Consider the following 14,741-nt stretch of genomic DNA (forward strand, 5'->3'; position numbering starts at 1 on the left):
TGCGAGGCCCAGGGGGTCTGCAGTGCCAGCAGGCAAAGAGTTAAAGATTCCCTATGAAATGGTAGCTTCTGTCCTGTCCTCACACTTTCTCTCCTGTCTCCCCCTCCAGTTCCCTCATCCCCCTGTATCTCTACTCTATCTCTGCCCTCCCTCTCTCTCTCTCTTTTCTCCCTCCCATCCCTCCCTCTTGTTCTCTCTCAGTCTGAAATTAATACAGGCAAGGCACATTCAAAGCTGCTCCTGACTACCTCTCCTCTCTCTCTTTCTCCCTATCTCCCCCTAATTCCTCAAATCTCCCAACTCCTCTCCTGCCTCTCTCTCACTCTCTCCATCCAGCTCTATTATCCTCCTCATTCTTTCTGGGATTCTTTTTTTTTTTTTTTTTTTTTGGTCTCTGTGGTAGAAAAGACGCAGAGAACCCTACAGGAGGGGCAGACAGGAAAGAGCAAATAGCAGGACTAGAAGGGGGGCAAATAAGGCAGATTGTCGCCCCCTGCCACAGACAAGGCTGAAGAGGTCTGTTCCTTCCTAGAACCAATAAGCACTGCAGAGCCCGGGATCCCATGCAGACATGGCTGTAACCTGCACCCGCTTTACAGATGAATACCAGCTGTATGAAGAGATTGGCAAGTAAGACACCCTCTGATTCCTCACCTGCAGCTCAGCCACAAGGCACACGGGGGGGGGGGGGGGGGGGGGGTTGTTAAGGTGCCCATAAACGGTGCAATCTCCCAAACCATCAACCATACAATCGATCAGATTGGGTACCCTTAAAGGTGAACGATCATTCTGTCAATCTGAATTTAGGAATGATTCTTATGGTCTGGTCGGATTGCATATCCTTTTCCCCTCTGTTGGTGGGCCTGAACGATCGTTTCCGATCAATCGCAATGATCGGATTGTATGGTCGATCGTTTGGGAAATTGTATCGTTAATGGACACCTTAAGCCATTCTATCCTCCCCTTGTTGCTAGGACTAGGGAAATGCCACATAACCATGCCTGTGGAATATTGCGTTCTGTTTGATGCTGCCAGGAGATGCAGTGCGGGGCCTTCTGGCTGTGATGGGGCATGCAGGGTGTGTGATGGGAGGGGGGGTGCTCAGCGGTGATTAGAAGGGAATTATTCAGTGACCCAACTCCTGATGTGACTGCAGATGCCTACACCTTTGCATTGCTTTTAGCTGATTACCTGTAGTATCTGGAAAAGAGGGTTGGCGTATATTACAGATATCCTAGCCTGCATTTTTCTTGCTTTTTTATTCCCACAAATGGTGTATTTCTGTCTGGGAGCCTCGGCTGAGCTGAGTGTCTGCGTATATTCCTTGGGGGGACGTGATTGGATTCAGGGTGAGGTTTGGGGTGACGGTGGCTGATGGGTAACTGTGAGCACTATTCATGGATTGCAGGGGCATTATCATAGCTGACTGGCACCCACTGCTGGGCAGAACGAATGTGGAGGGGGGAGAGACAGGGGGAGGGTGGCGTACTTGTCAAATAGCCAAAGATAATTTAGCATTAATATTGATGGTCTTAGGTGTACTGCTTGGTAATTGCTGAGGTATACAGGGCATGTATTGTGCCATTTCCTTATTTCTGCAGCTGCCTATAAGGGACAAAAGAAGCACAGGCTGCCAATTACCCCATCAGTGGGAGTATTTCACAGTGATTGATAACATTAGTGGACTTATGGAGGAATAGGATGTGGTATTGATAATGCAGGTGTTTGTAATGATGCTTTGCATTCAAAGATAGTAATGCAATTAAGCATATGAAGGTGGCTGACGTGAAATAAAAGAAATAGAGGAAGCTATATACCAGTAGGTAAAATATACTGCTCATAAATAATTCTCCTTTATGGCTCTTAATATCTATTTAGTGTATAATAATACCAAGATATTTATGAAGATTTTCGCTGTATGGGCTTGAGAGATGGCCATATATGGCCATGTAGAGGAATTCTTCTTCCTTGGCTGTGATATTCGATGGGTGATTGGTAATACTGTCTGTGAAGATGAGGATTTGATTGGCAGGTGCGCTGGTATCTCTCAGTCCCCTGGATGCTCCCCCCTCCCCTCTCAGGTCCTCCTGGTTCCTAAGCATTTATTCCGCCTCCTGTGATGATGTCACATTTGGCTCTCACATGGATGAGGTTTTCAGGACAGGGCCTATGAGAGATGGGGTCAGGGAGTCACCAGGGAGCTGAGGCAAACAGAACATGCAGAAAATCAGTCACCTGCCTTCATCTGTTTCCCTGTTGCTGGGCTTCATCAGTATTCAGTATCCTTCAGTGCTGTGCTACTGCATGCCATGATCTACACCAGTCAGCCACAACATTAATACCACTGACGGGTAATGTGAAGAACGTTGATTATCTCATTAAAATGACATCTGTCAAGGGGTGGAATGAATAGTCAGATCTCGAAGTAGGAATTGTTAGTAGGGAAAATAGCACGTGTAAAGATCTGACATGGGCCGAATATGGTTAGATGACTGGGTCAGAGCATCTCCAGATCAGGAGGTCTTGTAGGATGTTCCCAGAATGCAGTGGTTGTGCCTATCAAAGTGGTCCAAAGAGGGACAGTCAGTGAACTGGCTTCAGGGTCATGGTTATCAAAAGGCTCTCGGATGCACATGGGGAGTGAAGGGTAGCCTGTCTGGCCTAATCCTATAGAAGAGCTACTCTAGCTCAAATAGCTGAAAAATGAAATTCTATTCACAGGAGAAAGATGTCAGAAGACAGTGCACTGCAGCTTGCTGCATATGGGGCTGCATAGCCACTGGCCAGTTAGACCGCCCATGTTGACCCCTGTCCACCACCAGGAGTGGCCACAATGGGCATGTGAGTGTCAGAATGGGACCATGGAGGAATGAATGATTGAGTATCTGTGGGATGTACTGGGCACCACCTCGTATCTTACAGGACTTAAAGCGAACCCGAAGTGAGAGTGATAGGGGGACTTGCCTAAGGTCTCCTACTGAATAGGTGCTGGCTTACTGAACAGGCAGAGCCGAGATTCGAACACTGGTCTCCTGTGTCAGAGGCAGAGCCCTTAACCATTACACCATCCAGCCAGTTCAATGTGAACTGAAATCTGGTCACTTATGTGTTACTGCACTTCCATATTATCACTAATCTTTGTACTACATTATGGACGAAATTTCCATATCTGGGATAAAGACTATGCATGAAATGACCCTAAATATAAATGCCTTTGGTAGAGTGACCAGTGGGTGCTCTGCAATTACTGATGTCAGTCCAAGGCCTTTAGGGCAAACAAAAAAAAGACGTAGATCAGTGTTTTCCCCAGGCTTTTTTAGCCGGGTGCTACACCCGGCTAGATTTGGTGACCACCCGGCTGTCATCGGCTTACCTCCTCACCTCCTCCTATGCTGTAAGCAGAGTTGCCCTGCATTTTCATCTCGCCCCACCCGGCTGCTTTTTCATGCCACCCGGCTACCATTTCATGCCACCCGGCTGGAAAAAAATCCTGGGGAGAACACTGTAGATACTTACCATATATATATTTGCATATAAGTTGACACGTGTATAAGATGAGGTACCCACTTTTCCCTCAGAAATCAGGAAAAAGTGAATGACTCGTGTATAACCCCCTCCCCTGTATAGCCCCCTCTACAATAGCCAGATGTGAACCAGTACAAGTAATCCCCTCTCCTCATAGCCAGATGTGCCCCAATCATGATACAGCTGTGTCTCAAGATACCACTACATGGTGTCATAGATATGAGTCACAGCGCTTATCACACAGGAAGAATCCCTGATCATTGCACCGCTGACACGTTGCTGTCATGCTCCGCTCCCCAAGCCAGTGAACATATGTAGTCTTGGGCAGCACACACTGCACACCATGTTGTGGGGGTTGGGGGGCACGGACACAGCAGGGAGCCAGCTGGCAAGAGCAGAATCACTAGTGCAGAATCCTTACACTCCTCCGCCGGTAACAAAACTTGCTCCACTATCCATTCTGCTCCACTGACTCGCATATAAACTGAGGGGGTAACTTTTCACATTTTTTGTGCTGAAAAATTAGGCTTATATGTGAGTATATAAGGTATCTAAAAAGGGGGAAGGCTCTGGACCCCATAGAGCAGTGATCCTCAAACTATGGCCCTCGGGCCAAATGCGGCCCCCCGAGGCTATTTCACTGGCCCCCAAACACAAAATGTATAACTTATAGATGTGGCCCTCCCACTGCACTTTTAAATATCAGCGGCCCACATATAGGATAGCAGTGCTGGCACCACCCATCCACATACTGTAGAAGCCAGCGGGCAGTAATTCGCTGGCTTACAATCCAATTCTGCATCAGGTGACACTGCTGTCCAACTGGACATCAGGTTGTCACCTGGGTATGCTTTCACTGGTGCAAAAAGACGTTCTTTGGGTGCTGCATGGCTAAATATCTGCTGCTGGGTAATAATGCCTAGATTTAATGTAATGATTTTTCAGCATAAGTTTATGTATGTTGTGGCCCCCCAGCAGTCTGAAGTACGTTGACCCGGCCCTTGACCGAAAAAGTTTGGGGACCCCTGCCATAGAGCCTTCCCAGTCTTCTCTCTGTGCCCTGCTCTTTTTCCCTGCTGTGCCATGTTCATAATTTTCTGGCAACATCAGATGCACTCGTATCCCCGAGTGCTTCCAATAATGGAGGCACCCGTACTGCACAAGTGCAAGCTCAGACTCGCAAGTGCTCAGTACGGATCCGCTTATCTTCGGTACTCAGAGCCACAAGAACTTCCGACAGCTTGCATGTGGAGTTTGACCTGTCGGTTGATTAACTTAAATGGTGGGACAGCGGTGAAACAAAGGCATGGAGAAAGAAGATGGGGAAGGCTCTGTGCAATCCAGACCCATGCCTGTACATAGGTGAGTATTTTTTTTTTTAGCTCGCTTCAGGTTAAGAAAAGTCCAGTAACATTAGCCAATCAGCATTCACCTGTCATTGCAGGAAACAAAGCTGAACTGAACTTTATATGTTATTATTATTATTATTGATTTATAAAGTGCCAACATATTCTGTGGCGCTGTACAAAGTAAGAAACAAACATGGGGTACAAAATAATACAGACAATGATATACACCATTATACAAAATACAGATTTGGTACAAAATATAGAATCGGTATAAAGTACAGAACTGGTAATAACAGTGATATAATTAATATGTATAAATGTGTAACAGAATCCAAAACACAAAAGGGTGAGAGAGCCCTGCCCCTGTGAGCTTACAATCTAAAGGAATAGGGGAGAAACAAGAGGTGGGGTAGTGTATAATATTCATACCTAGAGGCAGTGTGTATTAGCAGTGGCGTAGCTAAGGAGCTGTGGGCCCGATGCAAGTTTTACAATAGGGCCCCCCAAGCACTCTATACATAACAATTGATACAGCGCACCAAAACCTGCCAATGGCAACTACAGTGTCAGAGCTGCAAGAAGGGGATGGGAAACAGTTTGTTAATGATTACCACTATACAAAGTATCTATAGAAGTGATTATTATGAGCACAGGACCAATAGAGAGATAAAACTGCAGTTGAGGGAAGGCCCCTCAGGGCCCCTCTGGCCCAAGGGCCCCGATGCAGTCGCAACCTCTGCAACCCCTATTGCTACGCCCCTGTGTATTAGATTATGTGGTAGGAAGTACAACTTGGCCAGAGGTCAACAGGTGAACTGGCCTAAGGCCTAAGGTAGATCCTATGGGTGATGGAAAAAGTGAGTTTTGAGGGCACGTTTAAGGATATCAAAGGTTGGGGAGTGACGGATGTGTTGTGGCAGAGGATTCCAGAGGAGGTGTGAAGCACGTGCAAAATCTTGTACACGTGAATGTGAGGAGGTGATAGAAGGAGGTGATAATAGGTCATGTGCAGATGTGAGATTACGATTGGGTTGGTATCTGAAAAGCAGATGTGAGATTACGATTGGGTTGGTATCTGAAAACTTAGATTGTGGAGAGCTTTGTAGGTTAGGGTTAAGGGCTTGAGCCCACTAGTGCAGTTGTGTCTGCTTCTGTCCTCTTTTCAGCATCTGTAACATTGTTGTGTAACTGGAAAGCGGACAAAACTGCACTAGCGGGCTCAGGCTCTCAGAGTTTGAACTAGATCCTCTGGTTAAGGCTAGGTCCACAATAGGCATGGTTGCAGGACGGACGCTGCAGTCCGGGATTAGGGAAAGTACCAGCAGATCGCAAACTGATCCGTTTTTCAAAAAAAGTGCATCAGTTTTGCATCAGTTTCCGTTCAATTCTTTACCCCAAAAAACGGACAGAAAACGTCTCTATGGGAATTTGGCCATTAGGAAGGTAGTGGGAGGAGTTTTGGGGCCAATAATAAAGTTCAGGCTATCCGTTTTTTTCATCCGTTTTGGGTGCTATTTTGCCTGTGGAGATGGAGTTGCGTTTTCCCATTGCTTTTCACTACCCATCTGTGTATCCGTGGTCCGTAAAAATGCAGCAATTCCGGACCTTCCGTTCAGGTTTTGAAAACGGGTCACTGCAAACGCAGACGGATCCGTTTTTTTCTTGGGTGAGGACGGCTGCTATTTTTAACATTAGTATCCGGGACTCATCAGGGCTGAAAAACGGAGCTACGGATACGTTTCCGGATCTAGCGTGGACTAGGCCTAATTGGTAGCCAGTGAAGAGCTTGACAGAGAGGAGCAGCAGAGGAAGAGTGGAAAGAAAGTTGAATGGCGAGTTCAGTACGGATTGGAGCGGTGGCAGTCTGTTAGCTGGTAGTCCACAAAGTAGAACCGTCTTTCCCCGAAAATAAGACACTGTCTTATAGTCTTTTTTCCCTCAAAACTTGTCCTAGGTCTTATTTTCGGTGAGGTCTTAAATATATTTGCCTCTTGTGCTCCCCGATACCCCCACGTCCACTTTACCTTCTGCCGACCCCCTCCTCCAGAAAGTCGCACTGCCCACCAACATACCTCTACTGCAGATCAGCGATGTAAACTGCTGATTCCCCCACCGCCACTTCTGGCCCCGTTCTTCCCTGCCTGCTGGCATAACTTTCAAACCGCAGGTCATCAGTAAAGTGTGGGAAAAAGAGCTTCTTACACTGTACCAGCGCTTCCGTGTACAGAAAGTAAACAGAGATGTCACTTCCTGTACGCGGAAGCGCTGTTACAGTGTAACTAGCTTTCATAACCACACTTTACTGCTGATCTGTGGTTTGAAAATAATGCCAGCAGGCAGGGCAGAACGGGGCCAGAAGCGGCGGTGGGGGAATCAGCAGTTTACATCGCTGATCTGCAGTAGAGGTACCCGTACGTCGGCGGGCAGTGCGGCTTTCTGGAGGGGTCGGCAGGAGGTACAGTGGGAGCGGGCTAAACTGGTGGGGGGACTTTCAGACGGACGGGACGTCCTCAGCCACTAGGGCTTATTTTAAGAGTAGGTCTTATATTTCGAGCAAGCTCGAAATATGTACTAGGCCTTACTTTAGGAGGATGTCCTACTTTAGGGGAAACACGGTATGTTATAATAGTCCGGACGAGATATTATTACAAGAGCATGTATTGACATTTTAGTAGTGTCATGGGTAAGAAAAGGACAGATGCTAGATATGTTTTTGAGTTGGAGATGACAGGAGCTGTCTAAAGTGTTAATGGGAGGAATAAAGGAGACAGAGGAGTCAAATACTACCCCTAAGCACTTTGCTTTGGAAACTGAAGTTATAGGGGTGTTATTAAAATGTATTGTTATATCAGGAAGAGAAGTGGACAGAGATGGTGGAAAATAATTACTTCTGTTTTACTCGCATTTAGTTTTAAGAAGGGAGAGCTCATGAAATAGGTTATAGCAGACAAGCATTCAGGAACACATGTGAGGAGGGAGTTAAGGTCTCAGGCCGAGAGGTACAGTTGTGTATCGTCCGCATATAAGTGGTATTGAAACCCAAATTAGTTGATTAAGTTGTCAAGACCGTACATGTAGATGGAAAAGAGGAGGGGACCAAGGACAGAGCCTTTAGGTACCCCAACAGATAAAGGATGGGAGATGAGAACTGATACGAATAAGAAACTGTGAAAGACCTTCCAGAAAGATAGGTAGATATCCAGGAGAGAGCAGGGCCCTTTATACCGATAGATAGTATATAGAGAATATACTATTGAAGTGGTATTGAAACCCAAATTAGTTGATTAAGTTGTCAAGACCGTACATGTAGATGGAAAAGAGGAGTGGACCAAGGACAGAGCCTTGAGGTACCCCAACAGATAAAGGATGGGGAGATGAGAACTGATACGAGTAAGAAACTGTGAAAGACCTTCCAGAAAGATAGGTAGATATCCAGGAGAGAGCAGGGCCCTTTATACCGATAGATAGTATATAGAGAATGTTTTACAGTAAAGGCAGAGCAGAGGCGATGTCCAGAGCAACCAGTCAGAGTTTAGTGTCATTTTTATTTTCTGACTTGCTAATAAGCAATGACTGATGGGAGCAGATTGGTTGCTAGGGACAACACTTAAACTTTTTAGTGTATCCACATTCTTGCCAATCCCTATTAATAGAGCACTTGTCAGATTCAACACTAGAGAATCATTACGTGTGATTATTCAGGATAACTCTGTTCCTCTCCTGGTCAAAGTAATATGATTGGCTGTTTAACGACAGTGTTGTCAGCAGTGTCAATCAGGGCCGGTGCTACAATGCAGGCAAGGGGGGCAATTGCCCCCGTACCCCAGAGTCCATAGGGGCCCCCCAGGCAAGTTGATTTGGTCAGCCGCAGGTATGCCATATGTGTTGTGTGGGTGAAGGAAGTTAGACAGCGGCAGGCAAGGAAAGGAGGCAGGAGCTCCCTGAGTGCTCTCCCCGAATATGCTGTGCAATGGGCGCAACAGAAGGGCCCAGAGGGTACTACTCACCTGTCAGCATTGTCAACTTAATCCTGGGGGTCACATCTAGCTATTTATATTGGGGGAAAAGGGGCATGTGGGGCGGCACATCTGGCTTCCTCTACTGGATTAAGGAGGCTACCTATTTATGGGGGGGGCACACCCAGCTATCTATACTGGAGGGTGGCTACCTAATCATTGGGGGAACATCTAGCTATCTATTCTGGGAGGGGGCTACCTAACCCTGGGGGACACTTCTGGCCATCTATACTTGGGGGAGGCTACCTAAGACTGGGGAGCACAGCTGGCCATTAAGTCTGATGAAGACGGGTTGAGGATCCATCAGTGGTCAGGGAAGGGGGGGTTTCAAGGGGCCCCCCACGTTACTTTTGCCCCTGGGCCCCATTGGAGCTAGAACCGGCTCTGGTGTCAATGCCATGGCAACGTTTATTGAGGTTAGAAAGGTCAGTGCAATTAGAGTATGGGTATTCATAGTCCCTGAAAGGGAGATTATGGGTAGGTAAGATTCATTAGTTAAAGTTATTAGGTGAGGATAATATCTCCGCCGGCGAGATACGTAGAGAGCGCACTTCTCTTGCGCAGACTGGCCGCGACTGGAGGAAGTTATGGAACCCGGTACAGAAGACAGAGAAGACTGAGGACGGCGGCGTGGGAGCGATACGTGCACATGGGGCTGGAGGAAGCCCCAGGTATGTATAAAACTGTTACTGTCATTCAGCTATTGTTTCCTTTAAATAATATATACTCATGTCACTGGCTTTCCCTTAGAGGAGCTCACAATCCAATCACTACCAGAGTCAGTCGTATTCTTATGTTTTTTGGGAGAGGACCAATACATCCTCTAGGTTTTTGGGACATGGAAGGAAACTGGAGTACCCAGAGGAAACCCACACAAACACGGGAGAAATACAAACTCCATGCAGTTATCATTTGGCTCAGATTGAATAGTAGCCCTGTTGTTGCAAGGCCGGGATGCTATCCATTGTGTCACCATTCCACCCGTATGTTTGGGAGATAGATTAAGGTTAGGCAGTCATGGGGGAGAGGGGCAGTTATGGATCAGTTAGAGAACAGATTAGGGTCAGGTGATATAGAGGTAAGAATGTTAGATGGGGCAGATTAGCGTAGATACAGGTCGGTTATCAGCAAGCAGCATGGTACAGTACACTGCCAAAATCCAGCACCTGAACCACTTGGCCTCAGTCATACAGTATGTACATACAGAGGCTGCTGATAAAGACGAGGGGTAAAGATCAAAATGATGTGAGGCTATGTAGGGACAGATTATTATCACTAGAATAGAACTTTCAAGATCATTTCAGGTGATAGTTTGGGGGAGGCCGCTGTGCACGGTTGCTGATTGACTCCTGGCACAGCAACATGGAGATCTGTGGCGTAGTGGTTAGCTCTCTCGCCTTGCAGCGCTGGGTCCCTGGTTCGAGTCCCAGCCAGGGCACTATCTGCAAAAAGTTTGTATGTTCTCTCTGTGTCTGCGTGGGTTTCCTCCGGGCACTCCGGTTTCCTCCCACATTCCAAAAAACATATGGATAAGTTAATTGGCTCCCCCTAAAAATTGGCCCTAGACTACAATACATACACTACATAATATAGACATATGGCAATGGTAGGGATTAGATTGTGAGCTCCTTTGAGGGACAGTTAGTGACAAGATATATATATACACTGTACAGCGCTGCGTAATATGTCGGCGCTATATAAATACTAAATAACAATAATAATAATAATGTTCTTGATTTTCGATGTCTCACCTACAAATTCATCACTTCTGTATATAACTACACCACTTTCCAGATACCATCCCAAGTACCCAATGCACTCTTGTAATGATTCCCTCTCATCTATCCAAGTCACCTTCTTACATGCGTGATTTCTCAAGTGCTTCCCCCATCCTCTGGAACTTCTTCTTCCAACATAACCTAATTTTTTTTAAGCAAATTTATAATCTCAGACCATTTAACTATTATTTACTCCTAAACTACACAGTTAGACACACAGTACCATCTTATATACTGTACAACTTACTGATTCCCCTAAAATAATACTCCCCTACTCTAAACACATACACACACTTAAAGCGTCTGTGCACAGACATACAGTATTTGTGCAAAGACACACACAGTGTATGCACACAGACACTCACATTCACACACACATTTACAGTATATGCATATAGACCAGGCTTTCTCAACCAGGGTTCCTTGTGGACTCTGCAGGGGTTCCTTGGCATTTTCCGTCATCGTGGGGGAAGTATAATAGAGCACATTATAATAGGGGGTACTGTAACAAGAAGCACTAAATTGGGGATCAGAATAATCATGAGCACAGTATAATGAGTGGCAGTGTAATAGGAGTTAGTGAAATTTACAGCCTCACCTACTTTAAAAGACCATGTCTCCGGAAAAATAAATGCAGGGGTTCCTCGAGATTAAAAAATTGTTTGCAGGGGTTCCTTGAGACCCAAAAGTTATTTTCAGGGTTCCTCCAGGGTAAAAAGGCTGAGAAAGGCTGATATAGACACACAACCGTACTCACAGTGTATGCACAGACACACAGCTAAAGCCTAGTACACACATGCAATTTTGATTGACCAATCATTGGTCAATTTTACCACCTCCATGTAGTATGAGGGTTTACCTATACAACCTGTTCATAGAATTGAAAATCTTTTGGCCCTCATACTACATGGAGGTGGTAAAATTGACCAATGATTGGGCAATCAAAATTGCATGTGTGTACTAGGCTTTAGGATCAGGTAGAGAAAAGATTAGGGTCAGTGATAGGTGAGCTTTTTAGATAGGGCAGGCTAGAAACACACACAGTATATGTGCATAGACATACAGTCTCAAAGGCACAGTATGTGCACAGAGACACATACACACAGTGCATGCACTCAGACACTCATAGTATATGCACCGATCATACTTTTGATTGTTTTACCGCTCGATTTCTGATATAAGTGAATGGAAATTGATAAGAAAAGATAAGAGAATCAAGCAGGAAATCGATCGGAAAAACTCCATCGAACGGTAAATCGACCAAAAAAAACCAACGCATTGTATATTCCCAGCATTAGATGGGGCAAGTTAGAAACACACACACTCACAGTATATGCACACAGACACACACACACCCACAGGATGTGTGCACAGACTCAAACACACTCACACTCACAGTATATGCAAACACACACACGCACAGACATGCACACATTCACAGCATATGCACACAGACACACTCACAGTATATGCACACAGCCACAAACATGCTCACAGTATATACGCACAGACATAAACACACTCACAGGATATGTGTACAGACACAACATAGTCACAGTATACACACACACACACACACGCACACACACGCACACACGCACACACGCACACACACTAGGTTTATGCACTCACACAACTCTCCTATTTTACACAAGATACATACATTTTATGTGTTGTAACATTCAACATATAGGATGAGAAAATTCAGATCGGCACATGAACATGGCTCCTAACTGTCCCTCTTTTGGAGGGACAGTCCTTATTTGGTAACCCTGTCCCTCTTTCTTAGTCATTTGTCCCTCTTTCAGGATTCATGTACCGATCTATGTAAATATATGTATTTTTCTACAGAAAAATGTGTTTAATTGAACTTTATTCCCATCCTTTTAATTGATATAAATGTCTTATTTTCAAATGTTAATATAAAGGAAAATGAACCATCATAGAAAGGATCAGTGAGGTTTAAATGATAAAACAACATATTTTTCCTATGAAATCTTCATGGTTGGGGGCATGATTAGGGGTGTGGCAGAGGTGTGGCTTAAATGTCCCTCTTTCTTATGTCAAAAAGTTTGGAGGTATGCATGAAGCAGGCAAGAGTTTTCTCATCACAGCTCCTTGGTGTGCATACAACTAATTTATAATGGGGCACCTTGAAAAATACATGTATTTATCTGAGAGCTACTAGCAGCAGCAAGGCACTTCAAAATGCTTTGGTTGACTGTCTCAAAACCTCTAGATCGGAATTTTTTGCTTGAAATATGTTGAAACACATTAAGCTAAAGCACACCTGAAGTGTGGCAAAAATTTGAATGTAAAAATGTGGTGGACGAGAGTACTCACTACTGATCATACCCCTGCTGCTCATTGTCTTCGTGGTCTGCTCCAGGACATGAGTGCCACATCCTTGTACGATCTCCACCATCGGATGTGATTCATTTACATACCTTACCCCATCACATACACGTAATTCCATTGTAACCGTCCACCTTCTCAGTTCTCTGGCCTCCCTCTCATTCCCGGTTCCTCACTTCCTATGAAGGTGGATTAGCAGTTGGTGGGGTCAGGTGATCAGGTCTGCTGTGGGAAGATTGGGATCATGGGCAATGAAATTCTAAAAATATCAAATTACTCCCTCCCACTCTTAAATTGTTCCCTAGTGTCTACTGGTCCCCCAGGTACCCCCAAACAGTTCCCTGGTGTCTAGTGACCCCGTCCCTCCCCTACACAGTTCCCTGGTGTCTAGTGACCCCTTCCCTCCCCTATACAGTTCCCTGGTGTCTAGTGACCCCTTTCCTCTCCTATACAGTTCCCTGGTGCCTAGTGACCCCCTCCCTCCCCTATACAGTTCCCTGGTCTCTAGTGACCCCTTCCCTCCCCTATACAGTTCCCTGGTGTCTAGTGACTCCTTTCCTCCCCTATACAGTTCCCTGGTGTCTAGTGACTCCTTCCCTCCCCTATACAGTTCCCTGGTGTCTAGTGACCCCCTTCTCTCCTTCCCAGATACAGTTCCCTGGGGTCTAGGGCTTTCCCTCTCCCTCCTCATATTACTTCTCTGGTGATCTAGGGCTTCACCCTTGTATAGTTTCCCTGGTGGTCTAGAGTGGGCCTTACATAAGGCAAAGTGGGGAAACCACTTGAGAGTCAGATTTGATTGCTCCGCGGGCCAGATTTTGTCTGCGGGCCAGAATTTGACATGTATGGTATAGAGGAACCCAACGCTGCAACGGTGGGATGCAAGCAGACGAGAAGCCTCTGGATCATCCAGAGGCTTCCCACTACTTAGGTAAGTATCTAACCCTACTTTCTTACTTCAGGTTCTTTTTACACAATGCCAATTGGCTGGCTGTCCTTCTTGTCCCCTGCTTTCCACACTTAAACCACATGAAGATCAAAGGTTTATACCTCCCTAGTGACCAGGCCATTTTTTACAGTTCAGTACATCGCAAATTTAACAGTTTATTGCTCGGCCATACAACTTACCACCCAAATGAATGCTACCTCTTTTTCTTCCCACTAATAGAGCATTTTTTTGGTGCGCTCTGGTTGCTACTGCGATTAGCAGTTTTTGTTTTTTTAATTATTATTTAAAAAAGATCAATTTTCTTTTTTTTAAAAAACCTCTTTCTTTCATTCCATTCCCCTCCCCCCCTTAAATTGGCCCTAGACTGCGATCCATACCCATATGTAGGCATCAGCCTATGTATGGGATTAGATAGGGAGCCGTTAGGAAGGACAGTTAAGTGACAGGGCTGTACAGCCCTGAGCTATATCGCAGCGCTTTACATCTACTTATTTGCATTTTTTTTTACTACAGCCTGCCAGCTCCGATCGTGGCTGGCAGGCTTTTCACGGATCCCTGTTCTGTCTCCTAGCAGGGAACGCACACGCGTGCGAGCATGCGTTCCCTGCTAACTCCGCCTTTCAGGACTTTGATGCCAATCTGCGTTAGGCGGTCTTGGTGTGCCACTCTCCCACCGCCCATCGGCATGAGGTGGTCGGGAGGTGGTTAAAGCTACTTACACACACTCTCCTATTGTTCCCCGTGGGGAATCGGAAACATTTTGGGTCTC

The 14,741-nt window shown here is 45.8% G+C and overlaps 1 protein-coding gene across 11 annotated transcripts in view; it reads left to right on the forward strand.

Moving 5' to 3' along the window:
* The first annotated feature begins 210 nt into the window (after window positions 1-210).
* The window catches only part of CAMK2B (calcium/calmodulin dependent protein kinase II beta), a 267,591-nt gene continuing 253,060 nt past the window's right edge, over window positions 211-14,741 (forward strand). For all 11 annotated transcript variants that reach the window (XM_068274780.1, XM_068274781.1, XM_068274782.1 and 8 more), the window contains exon 1: window positions 211-630. In XM_068274780.1, coding sequence (XP_068130881.1) covers window positions 572-630 — 59 coding nt within the window. In that variant the 5' untranslated portion in view covers window positions 211-571. The remainder of the gene's footprint in view (window positions 631-14,741) is intronic.

The sequence above is a fragment of the Hyperolius riggenbachi genome, chromosome 3 (assembly GCF_040937935.1).
Source record: "Hyperolius riggenbachi isolate aHypRig1 chromosome 3, aHypRig1.pri, whole genome shotgun sequence".
Lineage (NCBI taxonomy): Eukaryota > Metazoa > Chordata > Amphibia > Anura > Hyperoliidae > Hyperolius > Hyperolius riggenbachi.